The following is a 24,399-nucleotide window of genomic DNA, read 5'->3' as shown; positions in this document are numbered from 1 at the left end:
GGGATTTAATTAAAAGAGGAGAGGGTTTATAAACATAATCTCTTAGGTTTTATTGCTTAGGTTTGACTTAATTTATATTGACATTGCTTTACTGAGAAATAATCCTGGTTGAAGTTTATATCCTTGCCTTTTATTCCACCATAACTTTAATATTATTTTAAAATTTAAGAAGACAATCACAAGAAATATAAAAATGGTGAAAAATACACTATGTTTTAATTTTAACATGTACTTGGTTTTATGTATCGCTTTATTAACTATCTATCTATCTATCTATCTATCTATCTATCTATCTATCTATCTATCTATCTACCTGTCATCTATATTCTATCTATATTCTATGTATGATGTGTGTCTGTGTTTACTACAATTTTATGCAGTCTTTTTGTCTTCCTTTTCAGTTTTTATCTTGAAGTAGCTGTAGACTCACAAGACATCTCAAAAATTGTACAGATAGGATGATTATACCACTACCCATTTCTTTACTGGTAACCTTTTGGTAACTATTAAAACCCAAAGAAATTTTGGGTGAAACCATTCAGTTTTATACATTTTCTGTAGATTCTCCTGTTGTTACATGAATTCACACTTTTACATGTGTGTGTAATGCTTGCTTTAAGATGTAGGTTTTATATATGATTGTAGCATATTTCTCTTCCTGTTGATTCCAGAATTATTATAATTATATAGTTCTTGTTATCTGATAGTTCACGTTCCACTTCTAATTAATTTTTCTATACCACGATTCAAGGAAGCTTTGATTTTATGGGTTTTGATATAGCTGCATGCCATTAAAAGTCTTTTCTTTCTCCTTCTTTATTTTTTCTATGTTCCTTTTGCAGAAAAAATCAGTACTAGGTTTTTCTATAGGCCCATGACCTATCTAATCTTCCACCCATTACCTCTAGATCTTAATATTTTTGCCTTCTTTTGTGCATAGCCTCTTGAGCCTCGACCAGAAGAGTTTGATGAAGATAACTAATTTAGGACTTAGTGCTGCAAAGTCACATTCTACACATTGACAAATTATGGGCCTCTGTGTTAATTCCCATCTACTGCAGAAGTAATCTTCTCTGATGTGAGTTGAGTACAGCACAATGGACATAGCAATATGTCATTTTTGCAATAAAGTATTTATTGTCGTTGCTATGTTCCTTTGGCAGGATAGTAGTATTAGGTTCTCACCTAAGCCAAGACCTATCTCATCTCAGGTTATGGAGCAGCGTCAAGGATGGGTTACATCTCATGCAGTGCCTGTTACTTTCAATGTAAACAACAACAACAAAACAAACAAAATTCCCCAACTCCTCCAAAATAGTTGGTTATACTATAACCTTTGTGCAACATTGCAACAGTATGTCTTATAGGCAAGTTATTGTTATAAATGTGAATACAAGTAGGGTTTGTAGCTAGAAATATTGATGATTATCTTTCTCCTTCTGGGAGTGTGCAGAATATATTCTAGCACCATGAATGCTGATCACTCGCTGTGAAACTTCTATTTAGGCAGCATCTCAATTTCTCTGTGTTTTATGGTTAAGTAAGTGTTGTCTTACACAATAGGGCCTTACCCTCAGGTTGTTGAGAGAGATCAAGGGCTTTGTCAGTAACCTGTGACATATAGGGCTTCCATTGGCCAATGACCCAATAAGTTGTAACACGCTTTTGACAGTGAAAGTTTCACTTTATTGCTTTTTAGATAGCTAGTTGAGACATTAACTATTTTTTTATTTGGTGACTTTGCTTGAATTCCTAAGGTTTTTGTTTATATTTTAAGGGAGCTTCTCAAGTAGGAAGTTTCCACATGGTTTTTCAAATGGTCTTTAGTTCAATGCTCCTCTCTCCACATTCCCTCCTTTACCTTTTCCACCCATTCTCATTACTACTAACTCCTCCTATTCTAGTTTTTCTTTATCTTTCCACAACATTTTATTTTGCCTTCCTTCAGGAATCCTCTTCTAACCCCTTAAAGCTTACTAGTTACCTAACCTCTGGGGTTATTCACTTTGTAGTGTACTCTCAAAACCTTTAAAGCTAGCATCCACGTGTAAGAAACAACATGCAATATTTCTTTTGAAAGGACTCGGCATCACCTTACTCAAAATGAGTTTATTTTCTAGTTCTACCCATTTACCTGAAAGTTTTATTTTCCTTTAGAGCTAAATGGTATTCCATTATGTGAATGTATATTTTCATTACAGATTTATCAGTTTATGAACATTTAGGCTGCTTCTAATTTAAGGCTATAATGAATAAAGCAGCAATAAATCAGAATGAACAAGGATCTTCCTAGTAGGATGGAGAATCAGTTGACAGTATGTCTAAGAGTGGTATAGCTGGGTCTTGAGTTATTAATCAAGTCCCATATTCCTGTGAAACCTCTGTATTGATTTCCATAGTGGCCATACCAGTTCGCCCTTCTGCCAGCAATGAATAAATTGTCACCTTTCCTGCATTCTCTCTTGTGTTGTCATTTGTTTTATTGATCATGGTCATTTTGAATGGGATGAGATTAAATTTACAAGTAGTTTTAGTTTTCATTTCCCTCATGGCTAAGGATGTTGACCATTTCTTTACATGTTTCTCAACCATTTGTGTTTCATGTTTTTAGAATTCTTTGCTTAGTTCTTTACCCCCTTTAAAAATTGGGTTGTTTGTTTTCTTGGTGTTTAGATACTAATTTTCTATCAGATATATAACTGGTAAAGACCTTTTCCCACTCTGTAGCCTACAACTTATCTGGCTGATATGTTCTTTGACATACAGAAGCTTTTCAGTTTCATGAGGTCCCATTTATGTTTAATCTAGTGACTGTGCTATTTCTGTTCTGTTCATAAAGTCTTTTCCCGTGCCAATGAGTTCAAGACTCCTCTTCCCACTTCAGATTCAGGGTATCTGATCTTATTTTCATGTTCTCAATCTATTTGCAGTTGAGTTTTTTACACAGTGATAGGCATAGATTTATTTTCATTCTTCTACATGGACCCATCAAGTTTGACCAACACCATTCATTGAAGATGCTGTCTTTTCTCCAGTGTATATTTTTGCCTTCTTTGAAAAAAAATCAGGTGTCTGTAGGTATGTGGAAATATTTCTTGGTGTTCAGTTTTATTCCATTAATCAATGTACCTTCTTAAAATGCAAATACCATACTGTTTATATTACTATTGCTCTGTAGTGTAATTTGAGGTCAGCAATGGTGATGCTTTTATCAGTTCTTCTATTATTAAGAATGGCATACTGGCTGGTTTTGTGTGCCAACTTGATACAAACTAGAGTCATCAGAGAGTAAGGTAGAGGAAATTCCTTCATAAGATCCACCTGTAATTTTCTCTATTAGTGATCAATGAGGGAGGGTCCAGTCTACTGTGGATGGTGTCATCCCTGGGTTAATTGTCCTGGTGCTTTTTTTTTTTTTTAAAGCAGGTCGAGCAAGCAATGGGGAGAAAGCTAGTAAGCACCACTCCTTCATGTCCTCTGCATCATCTCCTGCCTCCAGGTTCCTGTCCTGAGTTCCTTTAGTGATGGCCAGCAATGTGAAAGTTTAAGCTGAATAAATGGTATCCTCCCCAATTTGTTTTTTAGTCATAGTGTTTTGATGAAGCAATAAAAGCTTTAAGACAATAGAAACCCTGACTCAGACAGATGGTTTTAGTTACCCTGGTATTGTTGTTGTTGTTGGTGATGGTGGGGGTGGAGTGTGTGTGTGTATGCATGTATGTATGTGTGTGTGTCTCTTTCCATGTGAAGTTGAAGAATTCTTTTAAAAATTTCTGTGAAGAATTGTGTAAGAATATTAATAGAGATTGCATTGAATCTCTATTTTCTGGCGTCTTCAATTCCTTTCTTCAATGCCTTTCCTTTTTGTTATACAACTTTTTGATTTGCTTGGTTAGAATTATTCAGAGACTTTTTAAAAACGCAATTGTGAAATGTACTGTTTATTTTCCTGATTTCTGTTTTGGTATGTTTGTAGTCTGTATATAGGAAGGCTATTAATTTTTGGGTGCTAATTTTGTATCCTAATGCTCTACTAAAAGTGTTTCTTGGCTGTAGATATTTCCTGGTGCAGTTCTTCATTTTCTGTTTATAGTCTTTTCATCTCCTCCAGTTCTCTTATTGCTCTACTGTGCAGGATAGGTTTTCTCTGTTCTCTCTTTCTCTTTACTTCCTTGTGATAAATTCTTAGAAGATAACTGACTCAAAGGTAATTGTAAGTTGTTAATTCTTACTATTTTTTTTCTCCAAAAATTAATATTCAAGATAAATTCTCACAGTCTTTAGCAGAGTATTTCACTTTTACAAAAGCAAGAAACTCTGAAAATAGCTATTGGCTTTGGAAATCTAAATATTCTGCCATGTTTATCTGAATCTTTTTACCATAGACAATGAAACAATATGGCAGCAAAGCTTGTGTATCTTTTCAAGCTCCACAATCTTTTTAGGACAATTACAGAATATTATATAAGGCTAAAGGGAAAATGTCTGTAGGTATTTGAAATTGATGGATCATAATCTTCCTGTTTAATAAGTGCTTGCACTCAGTGCCTCTCTGGACTTCTCCAAATAGTGTGCAGGATGAGTTAACAAATAAGGGTTGCCTCTGGGAGCCCTGGGTGTAGAGAGCCCTCATCATAATATTAGAGTGTTCCAACAACTATCCTGGACAGAATGATGATATTTATATACTTGTGGCCTCCTTTTGAATATTACACTCTAGGAACAATACATGCCTCAAATTAGAATTTCTCTTTATGAATCATATCCTGGGAAAAGGACAAATCTGAAGACTGGGTCCAGTTAGCATGGAAACCTTTTCTTCACATACTTTTGAGCATCTGTGAGATCAAATTTAGAAGCGATTAGCACTGAATCAATGATGGGTCAGCCATGAGAAAGACCATACCTCAACTCAGACTGTTCTGAATTTAAAATGCAACCTTATATCATGACCCAACATCACAGATTTGTGAGAAGTAGCTCCTGGATCTGTTTTTTTTCCCCACAATGTGGACATATTGAGTAACTCTCTTGTTTCCAATCGTCTCTGTTACTTCTCTGTTACATTGGCTTTAATTTCTAGGGCTTTCACTGACCCTAACAGCTCCACTCCCATAATTTCCATGAGTTAGAACCTAAGATAGCAAGCAATTCTAGAAGACTGTGCATTACTCGGTAGAAAATTTATTTTCATCTCTATATAGCTGCCCTGATTTTCACTTCTAGTTCTTAAGAATACTATAGTAACAATTAAATTAGTTGGACTCTTCCCTGGTGCTGCCATGATTGTTTTTCTCATCTTCCATTTCCCCATTCTCTCCTTCTTACTTCATTGCTTCATGATTCTTACTATCACTGGGATTAAATGCTAGAAGGCATCTTTCTCTTCCAACAAACACATAAATATCGATGAACATATCTTGCCCTCAGAGTGCTTTTTATTTCTCAGGATTATTGTACAATTTCTCACAGGGTGCCAGAGATTCACAGTTGGAATCTCTGTGGCATTGTGAGTTGTAGGTCTTCTTTTTAAAAAAATAACTCATTCAACTTTGCAATCTTCCCCTCTGTGACCTCATGACTTTTTATTTTCTGAGTCAGTACGCAGAAGACCCTGTTCCTAACATATCATACATGCTATCATGGGGAGGCTGGCTTGAAGAAAGAAGTTTGCTCACCCTTAAGGAACTACTTTACTATGTTTATTTGGCTTATAGTTTATTTCAATAAAAACATAATTTACAATTTTACTGTATTTGGTCTTATTATTTACTTCTGACCCTTAATATCAAATTATCTATAACGTCTTTCTTCCACGTTGAACCAAATCTTCTTTCTTCTCACTTGAATTCTCTATTGTTCCTGCATTTACTCATAGAATGCAAATGAACCATGATAAATCTGTGTCCTCACCTTCTTCTCTGAATTTACCATCAAGCATGACTCACAGCCTGAGAATCTTGAAGATCATCCATTCATGCCTTTTCTCCTTTCTGACAGTGGATTCAGTTCAGATCACAGGTATTGATTTCCGGAAAGCCTTTCTTTCTCTTCTTCTCACCTTGGGATGAATTTCATGAGATTGCCAATTCATTCACCTTTCATATGATATGATCTGGCTGAGGTGTGGATGTGTGTGATGTCGTTTCATGTCTAAGTGGTCTAGTCCATGCTCAGAACTTATGTGGTAGGTCGTGAGGATAGACACTCATGGAAAAGGATAGGGAGTAATAAAGAACATCTCTCTATTTGCACCGAGTTTCTTTGTTAAACTAATTGTCCTTCAAAGAGAAGTTCTTTCCAAACAATTCCACAAAAAACCAATATCCCTAGTGGTTACATTAACATAAGGTTATTACTCTGCTGCTAGTAAGCAATTACCCAATTTGGAGGGTTTCCTGGAACAGCCAGTTGCTACTGCCCAAAGCCAAGTGCCTGTAATTTAGATAGGATGTCAGCTTGTGAATAGAGCAACATGATGCTCTCTCAAACGTGCTTAATGCGCTCTTTGTTCACGTGTAATAGTAGTCTTTTGAGGTAGCCATTGTTTCTGTTGAATTGCAAACTTTAACTTATGAGACTCTTTTCTTATTTGTGTTAATGTGTCAGAAGAGTACTACTTACAGGTGCTCATTCACACCAGTAAGAGTTTATTTAAAAATAAGTGTTGACCTGGCGATCCATCCTATATACAGTCACCAAACCCAGACACTATTGAGGATGCCAAGAAGTGCTTGCTGACAGGAGCCTGATATGGCTGTCTCCTGAGAGGCTCTGTCAGAGCTTGACAAATACAGAGGCAGATGATCACAGCCAACCATTGGACTGAGCTTGTGGTCCCCAGTGGAGGAGTTAGTGGAAGGACTGAAGGAACTGAAGGAGTTTTCAATCTCAAGAGATGAACAACAATATCAACCAACCAGACCACCCATCCCCCAGAGCTCCCATGGACTAAACCACCAACCAAAGTGTACACATGGAGGGACCCATGGTTCCAGCTGCTTATGCAGCAGGGGATGTTCTTGTCAGGCATCAATGGGAAGAGAGGCCATTGGTCCTGGGGCTTGATGCCCCAGTGTAGGGGAATGCCAAGATGGGGAAGCAGGAGTGGGTGGGTAGGTGAGGGAGCACACTCATAGAAGCAGGGGGTGAGGGATGGGATAGCGGGTTTACGGGGTGCAGGGAACCAGGAAAGGGGATAACATTTGAAATGTAAATTAAAAAAATTCCAATAAAAAAAGGAAAAAATAAGTGTTGAGCATTTTGCCTTGTGCCATGAATGGGTTACCACAGGCCTCTGGTTGTCGGGAGCTAGTAATTTACCAGAATACGAAGATTAAATAAGTACCGAGAGACTCAAAACTGGAAACACGTTCACAGCATTTACCTTCAAGCCAGAAAACATACATGTTCCGATTCTAGAAAATAGATGTTTCTGATATTCCTTCCTCTCTGCAAAATGGGGAGCCCATTGTTTATCTCCAAGGATATTTATACATTAGATAATTTAATATGCAGATAAATTGTAAAACACAATAATAGTATGAATTAAATATTTGTATCTCCTCTTCTTCAGAACTATTTCTTTTTATCCTTGTTCCTGATCTGAAAAGAACATAGGAATTTGATATCTAGAGACCATAAATTCTCTCTCTCTCTCTTTGATAGCAGCTTCCCTTATGCTTGTCATTTCTTTTCATTCGTCTCCTTCACACCCACACTTTTATTTCTTATTATGACTCTCTGCCAGTCAATAGTTCCTTCCATATCCGGTTTCCTTGTTCATCTTACAAGTCTTAACATTCACTGTGATCTCCAGGACTTCTCCCTCAAATCCATTTCTGGAAAGCTTTTTTCCATGCTGAAAACCCTTTCTTGGATTTCTGTTTATAAACAGAGGGCTCTGGCTTTGAAGAGGAGGCTGAGTCTTGTCATTCCTGCCTCAGCATGAGGACTCCAGTTTCAAAGGAACCCCTTTTCTTGAGCAGCACTCAAGCACTTGACCTTCCCAAGCAGAACCTGATCTTTTCCTTGTTTACATTCTCATCTCACTTAGCTTAGGCACTAAAAAAAAAAGCAACCCATCCACCCCAATAATTTTCAGTTCTTCTCTCCATAGTGTTAAACTTTCCATTTCTTTTTGCTGGAAACCAGGTAATAGACTTGTACACCATGAAGAGAAGCCAGCCCAGCCCAGTTTCTTAAGCATCCTCACTTTCAGAGCCTCAGTTTCCACTCCAGTTCTCGTCCTGTACCAACCCATCCATGGCTATGGGGCAATGCAGTCTATCCTCTATGTTGAGTCATCTCCCAAAGGTCATCAATACTTGTCTGTCATTTAATTCAGTGATTGAATCCCAACATCATCTCTCTTCCGATCCCAGGAAGTTGGTACTTTCTTGAAATTTTCTATAACTGTGATATTCTATAGGTCTAGCTTCGTAAAAATTAAAGAAAAATTAAATGTCATTCCTCTGCCACATTACTTAAGTGTGATTATTGATACTTGATTTAAGTGTGATTATTGATAAGTACTTGATTTATGTGTGATTATTGATAAGATACTTGATAAGTTATCTAGGGTGGCTGAGGACATCTGTCTCTTATGCTCAGTAGGGTAACCTGACCCTTTAGCGACTGGATGGAAATGGGCGGTAAAGCAAAGCTTACTGACTAGAATTCCATAGGCTACTTTGGAAGCTGTACCATGTTTCCTTCTTACAAAATAGGATGGTGTCATGGAACTGAGAGACAGAATTTATATTTGTTCAACTCATCTTTCTGTAGCAGGATCATTAATGCTACAACTTAAATGCTACCTACTTCCCATTCATATAAAGGATAGTATTTTTAGGGCTAGAATTATAGTATGTTTTAAAATACTTAAATAATAAATGAATATTTACATAACAAAATGTCTTGGAACACAGGGAAAGAACATGACATCACTGGTAGGAGAGGTGCTTGGTCCTGTGGAGGGTTGATGCCCCAGAGAAGGGGGAATGCTAGAGGGGTGAGGTGGGAGTGAATGGGTGGTTTGGGGAGTACCCTCTTAGAGGTCAAGGGGAGGGGCATGGGGTGGGAGCTTATGGAGGGTAGAACAGGAAGGGCAATAACGTTTGAAATGTAAACAAATAAAATGATTAATAAAAAAAGAAAAAAATTGTGAGAGGCAATTTGCAGCTACAGTTTTAGCTTTACCATTGACTAGTGATTAAATAGAATATTTCATCATCATTCAATACATTTTATAAAAAAAAAGTCAGACCTTTGGGAAAGCTCAAAGTGTAACACTAAATTCAGTGTCAAAGTAACACATTATCTTTACAATGAGCCATATTTTCACTCTGAAAGAGAAACAAAATTCTGTGAAGTGTAATTTTCAAAGTATTAGTTATTTTTATAAATGGGAGAGACTGTCATTTAAAGGCTACTCATGGATTTAGAAGTGGCAGTAGCGAGACAGCATGTAGCTTTTCATTTGACCTTTACTGACATGGTTTGATTTAAAGAGAAATAAACATCTTATCATAGTAGAGTAATCAGGATCTTGGAGCTGAGAAATCCCTCAAAGTTCACTTGATTCAGTCATGCACAGTGCATCCATCTCTGTGTTTGGCCAATTTGTGCTGCTACTAAGAGCCACGTCGCCCTGCTCACTGTGACAGCACAGTTCAGCTGAACAGTGCTTGCTAGTCCTTCTACTTCTGGAGTTTCTTCCTAAGTTCTCTGGAGGACAATACGTTTTTCCTAAATTTCTTTAAGTATAGTCTTAAAAGAAGAAAGCATACAGTTATAGCAATGCGAATATTAAGCTATTAAAAACGTAAATACAATAGGCAAAAATCCAATACAGTGTGGATATGTATATGTGTGTTTGTGTGTGCGTATGTGTGTGTGTGTGTAAGTTTGTACATGTGAGAGCACCTCGAAGTCATATAATGACTTTTAGGAGATTGGTTTTTTTTTCACCTTATTTATGTTTATAAGATAGAATTTCATGTAGGCCTGGTGGTTTTAACTGAATATGCAACCAATCACCACAGTCCTAGAATGACACGAGAATGTCACCATGCCATGTTGGGGATGCATGTGCATGTTAGGCAAGCATGTTACGAATGAAGCTACATCTCTAGTCCCTCAATTTGGTTTATGAGGCACAGTCTGATTTATTTCTGCTTATTCCAGGCTTGCTGGCCCACAAGCTTCTACACAGTCCTACACTCTTACCCTTGAGTTTCCACTTAGGAATGCTATAGATACAGACATACCACTGTTTTGTCCATTTGTGCTGGGGATTAAAGGTTATTGAGTTGTTACTCTCTGAGCCAACTCACTAGCCTTTTGTTGTTTTAATGGGTCTAGGCATTTGAAGAATTGGCCTACGAATACAGATAAAATAAAAACTCGGGGCTTCTGGTTTTGATTTTATGTAGAAAACACACTTGACCTTCTTCTTTAGGTTGAACACGATGAAAAACTAGAGCTTTATAATTCATGTCTAAATAGGAAGACTTCTGACAAATAAGCACAGCAAACTAAGAATTCAGGACTTTAGGAATGGGGTGGGAGTGGGTTTTCTGTTTTCTTTGTGCTTCTATAGCACAATCTGTTTGCTGGAGAAGCTGACAACCTAGAAGGACCACAGAACATACATTTAAAAATGAACTACGATCAGCACTTCTCTCTTGGGGAAAAGAAGCAGAAAATAGAAATCCTATCTGTACAGAAAATACTAAATGATGAGTGTCTTAACCTTTTCTAACAGTATAGAAAACATTGGTTCAAACAGAGTCCTCATCTGGAAAAGCAGAGCAGAGTATCTAGGGATCTATTTTTTTCCCCCAGGCTGTAAAGAAACAACCTAATAGTTCTTTCTTCTCTACTGATGTCTGGTAAGTTTATGAGCTAGTTAGAACCTTTTTTCTAGTTAAGTTAAGGTGGTCACATGAGGAAAGGTCATGTAGAACCACTCACCTTCTCACTGGGGATAGAGAATGAGAAAGGAGTTGAAAGTTGAAATTTCATCTTAGCTAATTTCCTAGGGGTATCAAGGAATTCTAGTAACAATCAGAACTTAGACATAGGTTGGGGACGAAGTGTCTACCTTTCCAACTACACTGTTTCAGAATATATCAGAAGATTAAAATGTTATATTTAAATGAGCTACAGAGAGAAGTACCACCAAATCCATACTGTCCAAGGTATAATCAAAACATGCTATTATACTGAAGACCAGGGAAACGTCAGCATGCATGACAACGGCGATCAAATAGATATGCCATTTAGACGGCTCCAATATTGAACTCAACTCACAAGGATTTTAAAGCAGCCACCATTAAAAATGCCTCAAATAACTGTCAACACATCTGAAGGAGGTAGAAGTCTACAGCAAATTAATTAAAGAAAAAAACAAATGAGTAGAGTCGTGAAAGGTAAAAATAGATAAAAAGAAGCAAGAAAAAATTAACCACCCTGCAAGATAAAAGGTTAAAAAAGATTTTCCAAGGAAATGGAACTAAGAAGCAAGCTGGAGTAGCTACTTTAATATCTGACAAAATAGATTTTAAATCAAATTAATCAGAGGAGACAGAAAAGGATGCTACATACTCACCAAAAGAAAAATCCCTTGGTATTCCTAGGACATTCTTCTCTCCATTTTTTGTTTGTTTGTTTGTTTGTTTGTTTAAAAGGAGAGAGTAAATGTACCTGGATCCTTCATGGGATTTTCCTTGAAGAGTGACTAACATTTTAATTTACTCATTTGTTAGCTACTCATAGAGTGGATGATATATGACATGCTCACAGGAGATCATTGCATCAGCACTATGACATGGTCTCAGCTCTCAGGGGGTTTATGGTATAACAACAAAGACTAACCGTGGTAGCCCTTTTGTTATTATAATGCGGCAAGTACTGTTGCAGAAATATAGATATGGTGTATTGGAAATGCTTGCAGTTGGTTTGTATTAATTAGCATGAAGTATGGACATGGAAGTGTTTCCTGACTGAATTTAAGAAAATACCAATTTTTAAATCAACATTATTTGATTGTGTAAATTCAGTAAATTCAGTAAAAGGAAAACAGAATCGGGATAAATGAATCAGTTATTTGTGTCTAAATTACATAATTTTATTCCAAAACTTAAGAAATTATATTTAAGTATTTTAAGTGTCACTTCAAATACAACTGAGGGTGGGGGTTGGCCAGTTTAAGAATGCTCTTTTATGTCTGCTTTTATCTTCCTCCTTGAATATATCAAACTTTTTATATGAAGCACCAGTAGTGTATTTCTAGAATTTGATTACTGAAGCCACATTTGCTCACAAGTACACTGAAGTGCCTGCTCTATATCTTCTGACATGGTGTTAGGCTAAGCACAAAACTTGAGGAGTGACAAGCTGTGATAGTATCTACTAATAGCCTATTATTAAGAGTACTTTGTTTTCCCACTTTCAGTCCATTAGAGAAAACTAAATTTTCACTTGCAATTGGCTATCAGTTTGGAGACAGCTTCTTGGTTAAGGAGCAGGACATGTGTCCACTCCTCCTTTCAGCTAAGAATCCCATCTGGTGCAGACTTACAACAATTTCATATGTTTTATACGTTTGGGTATATTGTGCATTCATTTACACTTGATTTTAGGATGTCTTTAATTTCTGCCTTGACCCATTTTTCCTTAAGTAGTGAGTTGTTCAGTTTCCTTGAGTTTATAGGCTTTCTTTTCTTTTTGTTGTTGATATCAAGCTTTAATCCATGATAACCAGATAGAATGCAGGGTATTATTTCAGTTTTCCTGTCTTTGTTTCGGGTTGCTTTGTGTCTGAGTATGTGGTTAATTTTAGAGAGAATTCCATGTTGTGCAGAGAAAATGATATATTATTTTATTTTGGGGTGATATGTTCTATTAATATCTGTTTGGTCTTGTTGGCTTATGACATTAGCTCCAGCATATCTCTGTGTTGAAGGTAATATTTATAATGGCGGCACCCGATCTGGCTTGTAGTTACGGGCTGCCATCTTCCCTACTAGGCAAGGCCCGAGGCCATGAGCAGTGGTGGGAGCACGCTGCTGTTAGGCTCAGGCTGCCAGCTCAGGTGGGCCAGAACACTGTCCCTGGCACCCATGAGATGCCAGCATGGGAGATGGCTCTGCCATCAATTCGATACCCAGTAGAAATGAGACTCTAATGCTTAAAGATTATTCAAAGGCTTTATATGTTTGGGAACGCTCAATAAACAAGACACACACAATTAGAGGTGTTACCCAATACCCAACCTAGATATTACAACTACCTTAGACTGCTAGAGACACACAAACATCCACTGCCATCTTTCTTTCTCTCCTCTGGTCCTCCCTCTCTTGGCTCCTCCTCTTCCTTCTCCTCTTCCTCTCCTCTCGACTCCTCTCACATTACCGAGATTATTGTAAAATATCTAGCTACATCTGTTTAGTTTTTGTGTGGATGATCTGTCTATTGGCAAGAGTAGAGTATTGAAGTCGCCAATTATCTCATGTGTGAGTCAATATGTAATTTAAGCCGTAGTGTTACTTTTCTGAACTTAGGTGCCCTTATGTTTGGTGCATAAATTTATAGGAACTGCAAGGTCCTCTTGGAGGATTTTCCTTCTTGTGAGTATGTAGCATCCTTTTCTACCTCCTCTGATTTATCTCATTTAAAGTCTATTTTGTCAGATATTAAAGTGGGTAATCTGGCTTGCTTCTTAGGTCCATTTCCTTGGAAAATCTTTTTTTTCCCTTTCATCCTGAGGTGATGTCTGTTCTGTTAGGATGTGTTTCTTGGATGTAGCAGAAGGATAAATCCTCATTTCACACACATGTTGTTAACTTGTATCTTTTTATTGTGGTATTGAGAACCTTGATGAGTGTCATCAATGAGCAGTATTTGTTGATTCTGCTATTTTGTTGCAGTGTTTGCTCCTCCTCCTGATTTGCTGATCTGATATTCTTTTTTTTTCCAAATAATTTATTTATTCTTATTTTATGTGCATTTGTGTTTTGCATGCATTTTTATCTCTGTGAAGATATTACATCCATTGAGCTGCCTTGTGGGTGCTGGGAATTTAACCTGGGTTCTTTGGAAGAACATTCAATAATCTTAACCACTAAGCCTTCCTTCCAGGACCCTGTTCTGATATTCTTTATTCCTTATATTTGAGGCTGTGGTTAACCTCTTCAGGTTAATGTTGTTGTTGTTTTTTTTTCCTTGTGATCTCTGTAGAGCTGAATACTGCTTAAATTTGATTTACTGTGTGATGTCTTCTTTCTTCTATTGTGATGGAAAGTATATAATAGTAGTAGTTGTCTGGGCTGATATCTGTGGTCATTCTGCAGCATATCTTTCTAGAACCTCTGGCTTTTAGAGTCCTTATTGGGAAGTCAGGTATTATTCTAACAGATCTGCCTTTCTATGTTATTTGGTCTTTTTCCTATGTATCTTTTAATATTCTTTGCTATATGTTCAGTGGTATGATTATTATGGGCCTAAAGGAATTTATTTTCTGGTCCAGTCTATTTGATGTTCTGGTTTTTTTTTTTTCCTGTACCTTGATAAGCACCTCCTTATTTAGATTGGGAAAACTTTCTTATATGATTTTGTTGAAAGTGTTTTTCTGTTATTCACAGATTTGGTCTTGTCATACTGTCCCAGATTATGTGGGTGGCTTTTGCCTGGATTTTTTTTTTTTGGTCTGTTTATTTGCCTTTTTCTTTTTCCTTTTTAAATTTAACATTTTTCTCGATCGAGATATCTGTTTCCTCTACCCCATCTTTAACATATGAGAGTTTTCTCTTCCATTTCTTGTATTCTGTTGGTGAAGTTTGTCTCTGAGTTTTCTACTGGAATGCCTATCTTTTTTCATTTCCAGCTTCCCCTCCCTGTTTTAGTTTTTTTTTTTTTAAATTGACTCTATTTCCACTTGAAATCTTAAATTGTTTTCTTCATTTCATCCTGGTATTTTTCTGTATTTTTATAGATTTCTTTAAGGGATTTACTCATTTCCTCTTTAAGGGTCTCTGCAGTATTAAAAAAGGCTATTATGAAGTTGTTATCTGGTGCTTCATCTATATTGTATTTCTCAGGGCATATCATGGTAGGATTTTTGAGTTTTAGTGGAAACATTTTGTCCTAGATGTTATGTTTTTATGCTGCCTTCTAGAATCTTGGTTTTTATTTGTTGAAAACTAGCTGGACTTGTCTTCGTTAGATTAGTATCCCATTCCTGTGTTACTGCTGCTCTCTCTGGTTCATAGAGTATTGTGTTGGCCTGGTAGAGAATGTTTCTGAAGCTCTGGTAGTGTGATCACAGGGGTTGCTCGGGGTTCATTAGACTGTGTTTTGCTACTGGAAGATTCCACTTATGGATGGAGATGGGCTAGAAGAGGGTGTCTGAAGGGGTCCCCATGAGGGCAGGAATCAGGATATGACACCAGGATCTGCTTAATCCCCTGGGATTGAGAGCAGAAAGAGCAAAGAGGCCACAGTTTATAGTATGCTACAGAGGTGGGGTTGAGTCTCAGTTTTGAGGTGACAAGAATTAGTGAAAGTCTGAAGAGCACCTACCTGACTCACAGGCCAGTGTGGCCTGTGAAAATGGTTTATTTGGGGCAGATTCTAGTCCATCATAAAGAGACTCAAGGCAGGAACTTCCAGGCAAGAGCTGCAGCAGAGACATGGAAGAGTTCTATTTATTAGCTTGTTTGTCCTTGATTGCTGTCTTAGTTAGGGTATCGTGGCTGTGAAGCGACACTACAGCCAAGATAAGTTTTATAAAGGCAAACATTTAATTGGGGGTAGAGTACAATTTCAGAGGTTTAGTCCATTGTCTTCATGGTGAAAAGCATTGCAGCATGCAGGCCGACTCGGTACTGGAAGATCCTAGAATTCTACATTTTGATCTGAAGGCATCTATGAGGAGAAGACTATCTTCTGCTGGCAACCAGGAGGGTCTCTCTTTCCACACTGGGCAGAGCATGAACATAGAGAAGTCAAAGCCCACCTCCATGGGGGCACAATTCCTTTAACAAGGCCATACCACAACTCCTAATAGTTTCACTTCCCATGGACCAAGCGTATTCAAACCATAGTTCAGGTCCATCTTTCCAGAGATGGTATAGTCTCCACTGGGTTGAATATACTACCGTTAATTAACACTTTTAAGCAATGGGCCCACAAGACATTCCAATGGAAGCAATCCGTCAGTGAGTGTCCTCTCTTTCTAAGTGTCTGTTGACATCTGAAGCTAACTATGATGATATATTCAAAAAACTGCTTTTGCTAGTGTTTGTCTATTTGTAATAGCTAGCATGACTTCTACCATATGTCTGCCATTTTCCTATTCATAATCTCTAATGGTTCTGCAGCACACTTACCCAGGATTCATTTTACCTCTATGAAGTATATTACTCAGGTGTTGCAGACTACACTTTCATTTTAAGCAATAATATCCACAAAGCTGTCAGTTGAAAGTGCGAAGTATATATTTTTTCTGTTATACATTAATACACATCCATATTTATTCAAGTACAAATGTTCTCCCGTTGTCATTTTTAAAAATGTGCTTTAGCACCCTCATTTCCTGACACCAAAGTGCTATAGAAAACACGGTCCTAAGAAAATCTCTGGCAGCGAGATAGCTAGCCAAGTAGCTAAACAAAACCTATATTGTGAAAAGAATCATTCGTTTTTCTTTCCACTGTGTTTCAGGTTTGTGGAAGGGATGCTGAACATTTGTTACAACGCTATTGATCGGCACATTGAAAACGGCCAAGGGGATAAGATTGCTATCATCTATGACAGTCCCGTTACAGACACCAAAGCCACTATCTCCTATAAGGAAGTCTTGGAGCAGGTAATGTCATAAACTTTCTCTCCATATTGGTTATTTTTTTGTTTTGTTTTGTTTTGTTTTGTTTTGTTTTGTTTTGTTTTGTTTTTCGAGACAGGGTTTCTCTGTGTAGCCCTGGCTGTCTTGGAACTCACTCTGTAGACCAGGCTGGCCTCAAACTCAGAAATCCGCCTGCCTCTGCCTCCCAAGTGCTGGGATTAAAGGCATGAGCCACCACTGCCCGGCTCCATATTGGTTATTATATAGAAGTTATGTAGATAACATATGTCCTCATTATATAGCCATTCTAAATATATGTCTTAGCATTTTTTATCATCTTTGAAGTTATCACTGATTTCAGTGTGAACAAATTGGATATTTTTCTCTTAATTCCTTGGTTTGTATTTTATTAGTGCCAAGAAGTTCTTGTTTTACTGGGAGAAGTGGCCATGTGCTCAGAATAATTTTGAATGCTTTTCTTGCCCTGCTGTCCATCCTCACTGCCCCTACTGTGATGAAAAGGGACTATTCTTCACTTTTATACGATTGATGCTCTCCTAGTCTTTCCCACCCAGCACTGCTCCTGTCATGTTAGCATATCATTTTTTCTTTCTCATTTTCTTGAAAATTTCAAGGCAGTTTTAATTTTCACTCATCTAATTACTAAGGATATTGAACCCTTTCAAATGTATTTCTTGGCCGTCTTTATTTCCTCATTTGAAAATTCTCGACTGAGGTCAGTGGCCCATTTTTAACTGGGTCATTTCTTTTCCTACCTCTTTGTTTTTGAGTTCGTTGTATATTCTGGATATTAATCTTTTATCGTCTGTGTAGCTGGCAAAGAGTCTGACCCTGGGGGTTGGCTCTTCTGTTGATTGGAAAGGCTTGACGGAAGAATCGAAAGGGAAGAAGTGATGCAAATATATTTTAATTACAATGTATTTTTTTAAAAATCATACTGTTAATTGGAGAGTAAAATCCAGATTCCCATGGTGGAAAAGACACAATCTCACTTCCTATTTATAATCTAATATTCATTTCCTAATATTCTTAGCCACGCATATGGTTTCCTCTTCTTCCTTCTCACCTTCCTCTTTCTTCTTGTATGTGGTGTATGAATGTGTTTGCATATGATAGTGAAGGTACACATGCATGTTGAAGGCCTGAGGTTGATTTGGGTGTCTTCCTTTGTTACTCTCCTATGTTTCTGAGACAGGGTCTCCTTGCTAATCCTGAAGATCACTGCTTTGGCTACATTTTCTGGTTACTGAGATCCTGGAATCTGCCTTGTTTCCTTCCTCTCAGTGCTAGGTAACAGACATGACATGTGTCCATGTAGCCAGCTTTTAAGTGGTTGCTGGGGACGCTAACTCAGATTTTCAGCCTTGTGCTGCAAGCCCTTTATATACTGAGCCATCACTGTGAACAAACTATCATCCATTCCCTCAACATTTGTGTCTTTCAAGCTCTGTGTTCATTCCTTCATCGCACTCACTCTTTTAAAGTGTGGTTTTAGGTGAATCACGTTGTCCATGAATGGATGACAATATGCTTTCTGCTATTGTTAAAATATACATAAAGTCCTAGAAGTAATTATAAAGATGTTTGAATATTTTGGATCATTGGAAATTATTCCAGCCTTGTGGGCACTGTACTGTATTTGTTTTTAAGGGGAAATAAACTTGTAGAAAAATATTTCATATCTCACTATTGGCATTTTGCATCAGTAAAAAAAAAAATTTAATGGGATCAGAGGGGAGTCATCATCTACTTTGGAAAACGTTCAGGAACATCCTGTCCTCTACTCGCAAGTTGCCAGGAGCAATCGTGCCTGGGTTGAGATGAATACATACGCATTCAAGCATTGCTAATTACCTTCCTTGGCAAAATTTCCCCAGATTGTGTTGCATTGGCCAAGTAGTCTATTTGGACACACTTAGGTCACACAAGTAGAATATCTGGAAATGGGGAAGAACTATATCATCCTCTTCATTTTAAACTATCAGTCAGGACTCTGCCTCACTCTAGACTGCTGGACCTCAACCTTCCTAATGGTGTGGTGACCCACAGGCATAAAATTATTTTAGCTGCTATATGATAACTGTAATTTCACTATTGCTATGAATCATAGTGTAAATATCTGATAAGCAGGGTATCTGATATTCGACCATTTTGAAAAGCCCCTTCATCTCCAAAGGGATCAAAACCCACACATTGGGACCCAGTGCTCTAGAACATAAACAAAGGAATTTCAGTCCAGTTAAAAAGACTTTACATGTTGAGTATGGCAAGACACTGCAAAAGATAAAACCCAATCGGAATGCTACACTATATTGTTGGGTATCTTTGTTGTTCTGCAAATAGAAAAATCTGTATTTGTGAAAGGAAATACACAGAGTTGACACTGGAATCAAGCAAGAAACTTACTCTATTACCAAATGTGTTTATAATATATGAGAGTCACAATGTTAATATAAGAGAAAAATAGACACTGTATGAAGTACCACATACTTTATTATAGGTCTGCATGGACACATTGTAGATGAGATTTTATCTGCGAACAAAAGAGTGCTTCTATGATTTGGGCATACGGTCACAATCTGAGTTTGAGAATTTGAAAACTAAAAGTAATTGTACATTTCAATTGATGATAGATTGTACAGAATACTATATGTTTATTCATACACTGTAAAGCTATTATCTCTATTAGCATATTGAAATCGATAGATATGCACACATTAGAGTCAACGAAAGACCTGTAGGGAAATTTTAAACAATAAGAGTGGTGTCTTTTTCTGTGGCTTTCTCTTTAAATTACGTAATTGTCTAAGATCATCACATGCCGATGATTATCTCAGAATTCTTTTTTCTGCTAAGTCATCTTATTTTCACATTATCACATCTGGACTCAGACTCTTTTGACTTCTGTGCTAGTTCACTGGTTTCAGTTAAGCCTACCATAAAAGTACTTAAGAGGACCATTTCCCTCAGCTGCTGACAGCCTCTGATTCTCTAGGCTTTCTTCTCCAAAGTATTAAAGGAAGAACTGTTCCACAGAGAGGGGGGCCCATAGTTCTGCTGCTTTGATTACCTGCTCCCAGCTCCCCAGGGTGTTTATTTTATTAAGTGAGGAAGACAGAAAGATTTAATGAGCATTGGCTTGAGAACAAAAACAAAGAACATTTCTTTTTTGTACCAGGATTCATTTAATCTACTGTGCTTCATTTTCACTTGGCATTTCTGGATAGGTGAAACTTGATTTAAATTTCTTAATGTTTCTTATTTAATTAACAAGCTGCAAATTTTAGGCTAACTCGAGTGATAGGGACAATCTGACAGTTTTAAAGGAGGAACCAGAGCCTTTCCAAACTGCTGTGTTCTCTGCAGATCTAATTATTTTAAATAACCTTTTGGTAGGACATTTGTCCAGGGATTAGAGCCCTGCTTAAGGTCTACCTTCCATTCAGTAAAATGCTTAATTTTTTTTATTTATTTATTTTTGTCATCACATCTTGCTTGGAACAAAGGATGCCTTATAACTGGACTATTCTCTTACTGCCAAGTGCTGAGAATTTATCTAAATTCAATAAATAAAATAAATATGGAAATTCGGTTGTAATACAAAAGTCAGAGTTTGGTGGAGCGTTGTACTCTGCAGGAAAAATCATGGAGAAGCACTAGTGTTTGATGTTTATTCCACAGCTGTAAACTCCTGCAGTGACTGGATGTGCCAGGGTAGGTTGATGCCCAGGGGGCTCTCTCCTCCTTCTCAGAGGAGAAGCTGAGGAAGCATGGGAGAGGGGATGTGTGTAGGGGGTAAAAGGGGGGTTGCATTCAGGAAAGAAAGTGAATGAATGAATGAATGAATGAATGAATGAATGAAAGAAAGAAAAATTACTAGGGATAAGTAATTATTAATTTGTCTTTTTGCAGCTTTAATTTTTGAGTGTATGTGTGTTTTGCCTGCATGCATGTGTGCACATATACTCTCAGAGCCCATAATAAGGCATAGAATCCTCTGGAGGTAGAATTACAGACCACTGTGAGCTGCCCTGTGGTTACTGGGAATTGAATCTGAGTTCTCGGGAAGCTCTTAACCACTGAGCCATCTCTCCAGCTGGTCCCTGTAACAACTCATTTCTTAAGACAAAAGGTTTATTTGGGGCTATCATTCATCATTGCAGAGACCTATTTATTTGGGCCTGTGATGTGTAAAGGATCTGAGTGATGGAGAATTTGTGGTAAGGCAAACTCCTCATGGCTGGGACTCAGACGTTAAGCTCCATAAGAACCATAAGCTTCTCTGTAGCTTATTTGAAGATAACAAATATCAGTGACCCAAGGAGTCTCCACTGCTGCTTCTGGTCTGTTAGTGATGTTTGTTTTATCTGCAGAACATTGCCTGAGACATAGTGAATATTTATTGAATGATGAATGCATAAATGAATGAAGGAATATACTATCATTTGAAAATGTAATGTCTACCATATTGACTTGAATGGAATTTTCTAAACTACATTACTGATAGAACTTGATCACCTTTCCTAACTTATTTTTATTCTGCTTGGTTATCCAACATATATGGATTAGCTTTCGGTTCTTCAAAACTAGTATCTGCAAACTCTGAATTCCAAGAAGCATACGCATGCTTATTTTACTCTTTTCATTTTAATTATATTCAAGTTAACTGATAATCATATTAAACCTCAGTACAATGTAAGGCACATGAGCTTGTACGGGCACACATACATTATGCAAAATGTCACTAATTTAATGTTGAACTTGTCTCTCAGTTTGGAGTTTAGTTTTCATTATCCCAGCAATTATGAATTTTTATGTTTGTTCACCAACTAAAAAGGTGACCTTCCATGAAGGACATCTGAGAATTTTCATGAATAGAAGTGTATGAAGAAAATTGATAATACAGAGTGTGTGTTAAATTTCCCTGATCTAATTCACCTCAAAGTGCCTATTATCTTTATTAAAGGTAATTTTTTTACAATATAATTAGAGCTATAATTATGAAGGCTTAGTCATTTAGCTGAGGAAATTACTCTGAAATCATGGGCTGTGTTTTGTGAAAAGTCCACTCCTAGCCCCTGCTCTTCAGAAGGCTCTCCTCAAATTATAAAACCCACCTTCTCAGAAATAGTTTAGGGAAGAGCAGCCTGGCACTCCTTTATCATTAGAACTAATATTCTTTTAACAGACACCCCCCCCAAAAAAAAAGACAAGGTACAGTATTATATACTCAAATCTATCCCTGCTGGTAATGGACTTGTTGAGGGAAAAGGAGGCAGTATTTCTTCTATTTTCTATCTCATGTTACCCAAATAAGTATTAAAAGCCTCATGTATATTGCAGTCAACTGCACAAAAGAGTGTACGTATACAAGACAAATTATTGTTTTGATCCTTGGTAAATAGATGGGAATGACACTGATAGATGTAGAAATTGTAACCATTCATGTAAGTCCCCTCCCAGGGTGCAATGTGTTCAGCTTTATATACAGATAACATATGTTCAAATAAAAAATGATAACCACATGCATTATTGCAAATAGTAATTATATGGAACTAGATCAAGAAGCACAGTATTCCAAAACTAACAGAAGTCCTCATTATTGATCCTTTAGTTATTTCTCATCTAGTTTCTATAAAAGTACAACTCTGACATGTACGGACCATTCCCGAGATATGCCTATGCTTAAACTTCATACAGATTGAATAATGCGATATTGTTTTATGTGTATAGATTTTTCTCTCTCAACTTTCTGTTTGTGACGTTCATTTCATCCCCAGAGGCTATGATTTAGGTATTTGGGAACTGTTTGGTTAAGAGCATAGCCAGCTTTAGTGATGCTATGCATTTGGATTGGGATACATTCAGGCATGAGGTGTTTAGATCAATTTTGGCTCAAGCGAAGAGTGATTTAATTCACATTGGTAGTAGCAATTGGTGTTACTCACTGCTGCATGGGAATATAATTTTCCAACACTGCTGACAGAAACATGCCTATTTAAATTTAGATATTTTGGTGTGTGTGTGTGTGTTACATTATGGCTTTAGCTCATTTTTCCTAGTAGGTGATGAAGCTGAACTCCCTTATCCTGGATTTCGGATTCTTTCCCATCCTCTATTCCAAAACCCCCACTCAGAGTTTCCACCCATCTGCTTTTGTGCGGGATTGTTAGTCTGCTGCGACCTCAGGTTTTGGGCAGAACCATTTTCCAAATTGATAGGAAGTTCTGTCCATATTTTTAAGCCTTTTAGGAAAAAAATGAGAAAGATTTTTGTGGCATAAGTTTCAGAATTTGTGTGATTTTAAGAATCTGAGGCTAGGGAAGATATTCTTTTCTATTTTTAAGGTAACTAAAGGAAAACTAAACAGAAACCTATACCATGATAGTTCTCCCTAGCTATTCTTTGAAATAATTTGGACAGAAATATTCTCCAGCAGAATATCTTGAAAGAGGAAGCTTGAGTTCTAGTCTTTCAGGCAGAAAACAACACAAAAAAAAAATCCACAAAGATAAACCTGTTTTGATTCTTTTACTAATTTAAAAAAATGTCCGAGAGCATTGGAATTTCTGTGATGAGATGCGTGGATTCGGATTGTGATACAGTTAGGAAGGGGATGTTTGGTTTGATGTTAGCTCAAGCAGAGTAAGTTGCTGTGAATGGATTTTGAGTCGTCAAATCCAAAACTTCTTACATTTTTTTTTAATGTTTGTGAGCTCTTTTTATGATGCACTATTATATATACTATATTATATATACATTTGCTATGAACAAGTCAATTCCACACAATCACAAGGCTCCTTTATTCATTATTCTGGACTAAAACATTGAGATACAACATATTTATGTAAAACCCATAGGAGTTACCCATATATTCATACCTTGGATATTTTATGAGGGACAATAGTGAATGATATTGGCTCTGTATGCAGGGTAAACACTTTGTCTTTTAACACACTCTTTTGTATTTAATTTAAAATAAGTTATACTCAACTAAATACTAACTTGAATTGCTTCAAAACTCTTTACAACTTAGAAAATTGGTTAGGGCTGGAGATTATTCAAAATAAAGGAAACAATTACGAGTCCAATTATAATAGACAATATGGAAAACTATTAATAAAACGGAAGAATGTGATACTTGCTAGCTTCCTGTTTTCAATATTTGGAATCACTTTTTCTGAACAAAAGCTGTCTGTTATTTTTACATCAGTCTAAAATAGCAGCAATATAACCAATCTCCTTCAATTTTCTCAGCTTCGTTTTTATAGACGATGCTATCCATGAAAGCAAGATTACTGTTTGGAATAAAAACTAACTTCTTTGCACTTCTTGCCACGCCAGATGCTATTTTACCACCTGGAGACTGAGAGCACCTTCCTCGTAATTTTCTCCAAAGGACTGGTTTATTCTCCATTTTTACTCTACTTGCTAATGTCCTAATGTGATCTCTTAGATGGAGAAAAGACTCCTGTGGGTAGGAGAAATATTCAATTCATCTTCTAACCTTCACAGTAGCTACACCAGGC

At 37.0% G+C, this 24,399-nt stretch overlaps 1 protein-coding gene across 2 annotated transcripts in view; it reads left to right on the top strand.

The window, feature by feature from the left end:
• The window catches only part of Acss3 (acyl-CoA synthetase short chain family member 3), a 163,631-nt gene that overhangs the window by 14,909 nt on the left and 124,323 nt on the right, over positions 1 to 24,399 (top strand). For both annotated transcript variants that reach the window (XM_028754554.1, XM_028754555.1), the window contains exon 2: positions 16,729 to 16,873. In XM_028754554.1, the coding sequence (XP_028610387.1) occupies positions 16,729 to 16,873 (145 nt within the window). The remainder of the gene's footprint in view (positions 1 to 16,728; positions 16,874 to 24,399) is intronic.

This window comes from Grammomys surdaster, unplaced genomic scaffold, assembly GCF_004785775.1.
Source record: "Grammomys surdaster isolate TR1022 unplaced genomic scaffold, NIH_TR_1.0 126028, whole genome shotgun sequence".
Classification (NCBI taxonomy): Eukaryota; Metazoa; Chordata; class Mammalia; order Rodentia; family Muridae; genus Grammomys; species Grammomys surdaster.
The sequence above is the reverse complement of the archived record's forward strand: the minus strand, read 5'-3'. Positions and strand labels throughout refer to the sequence as shown.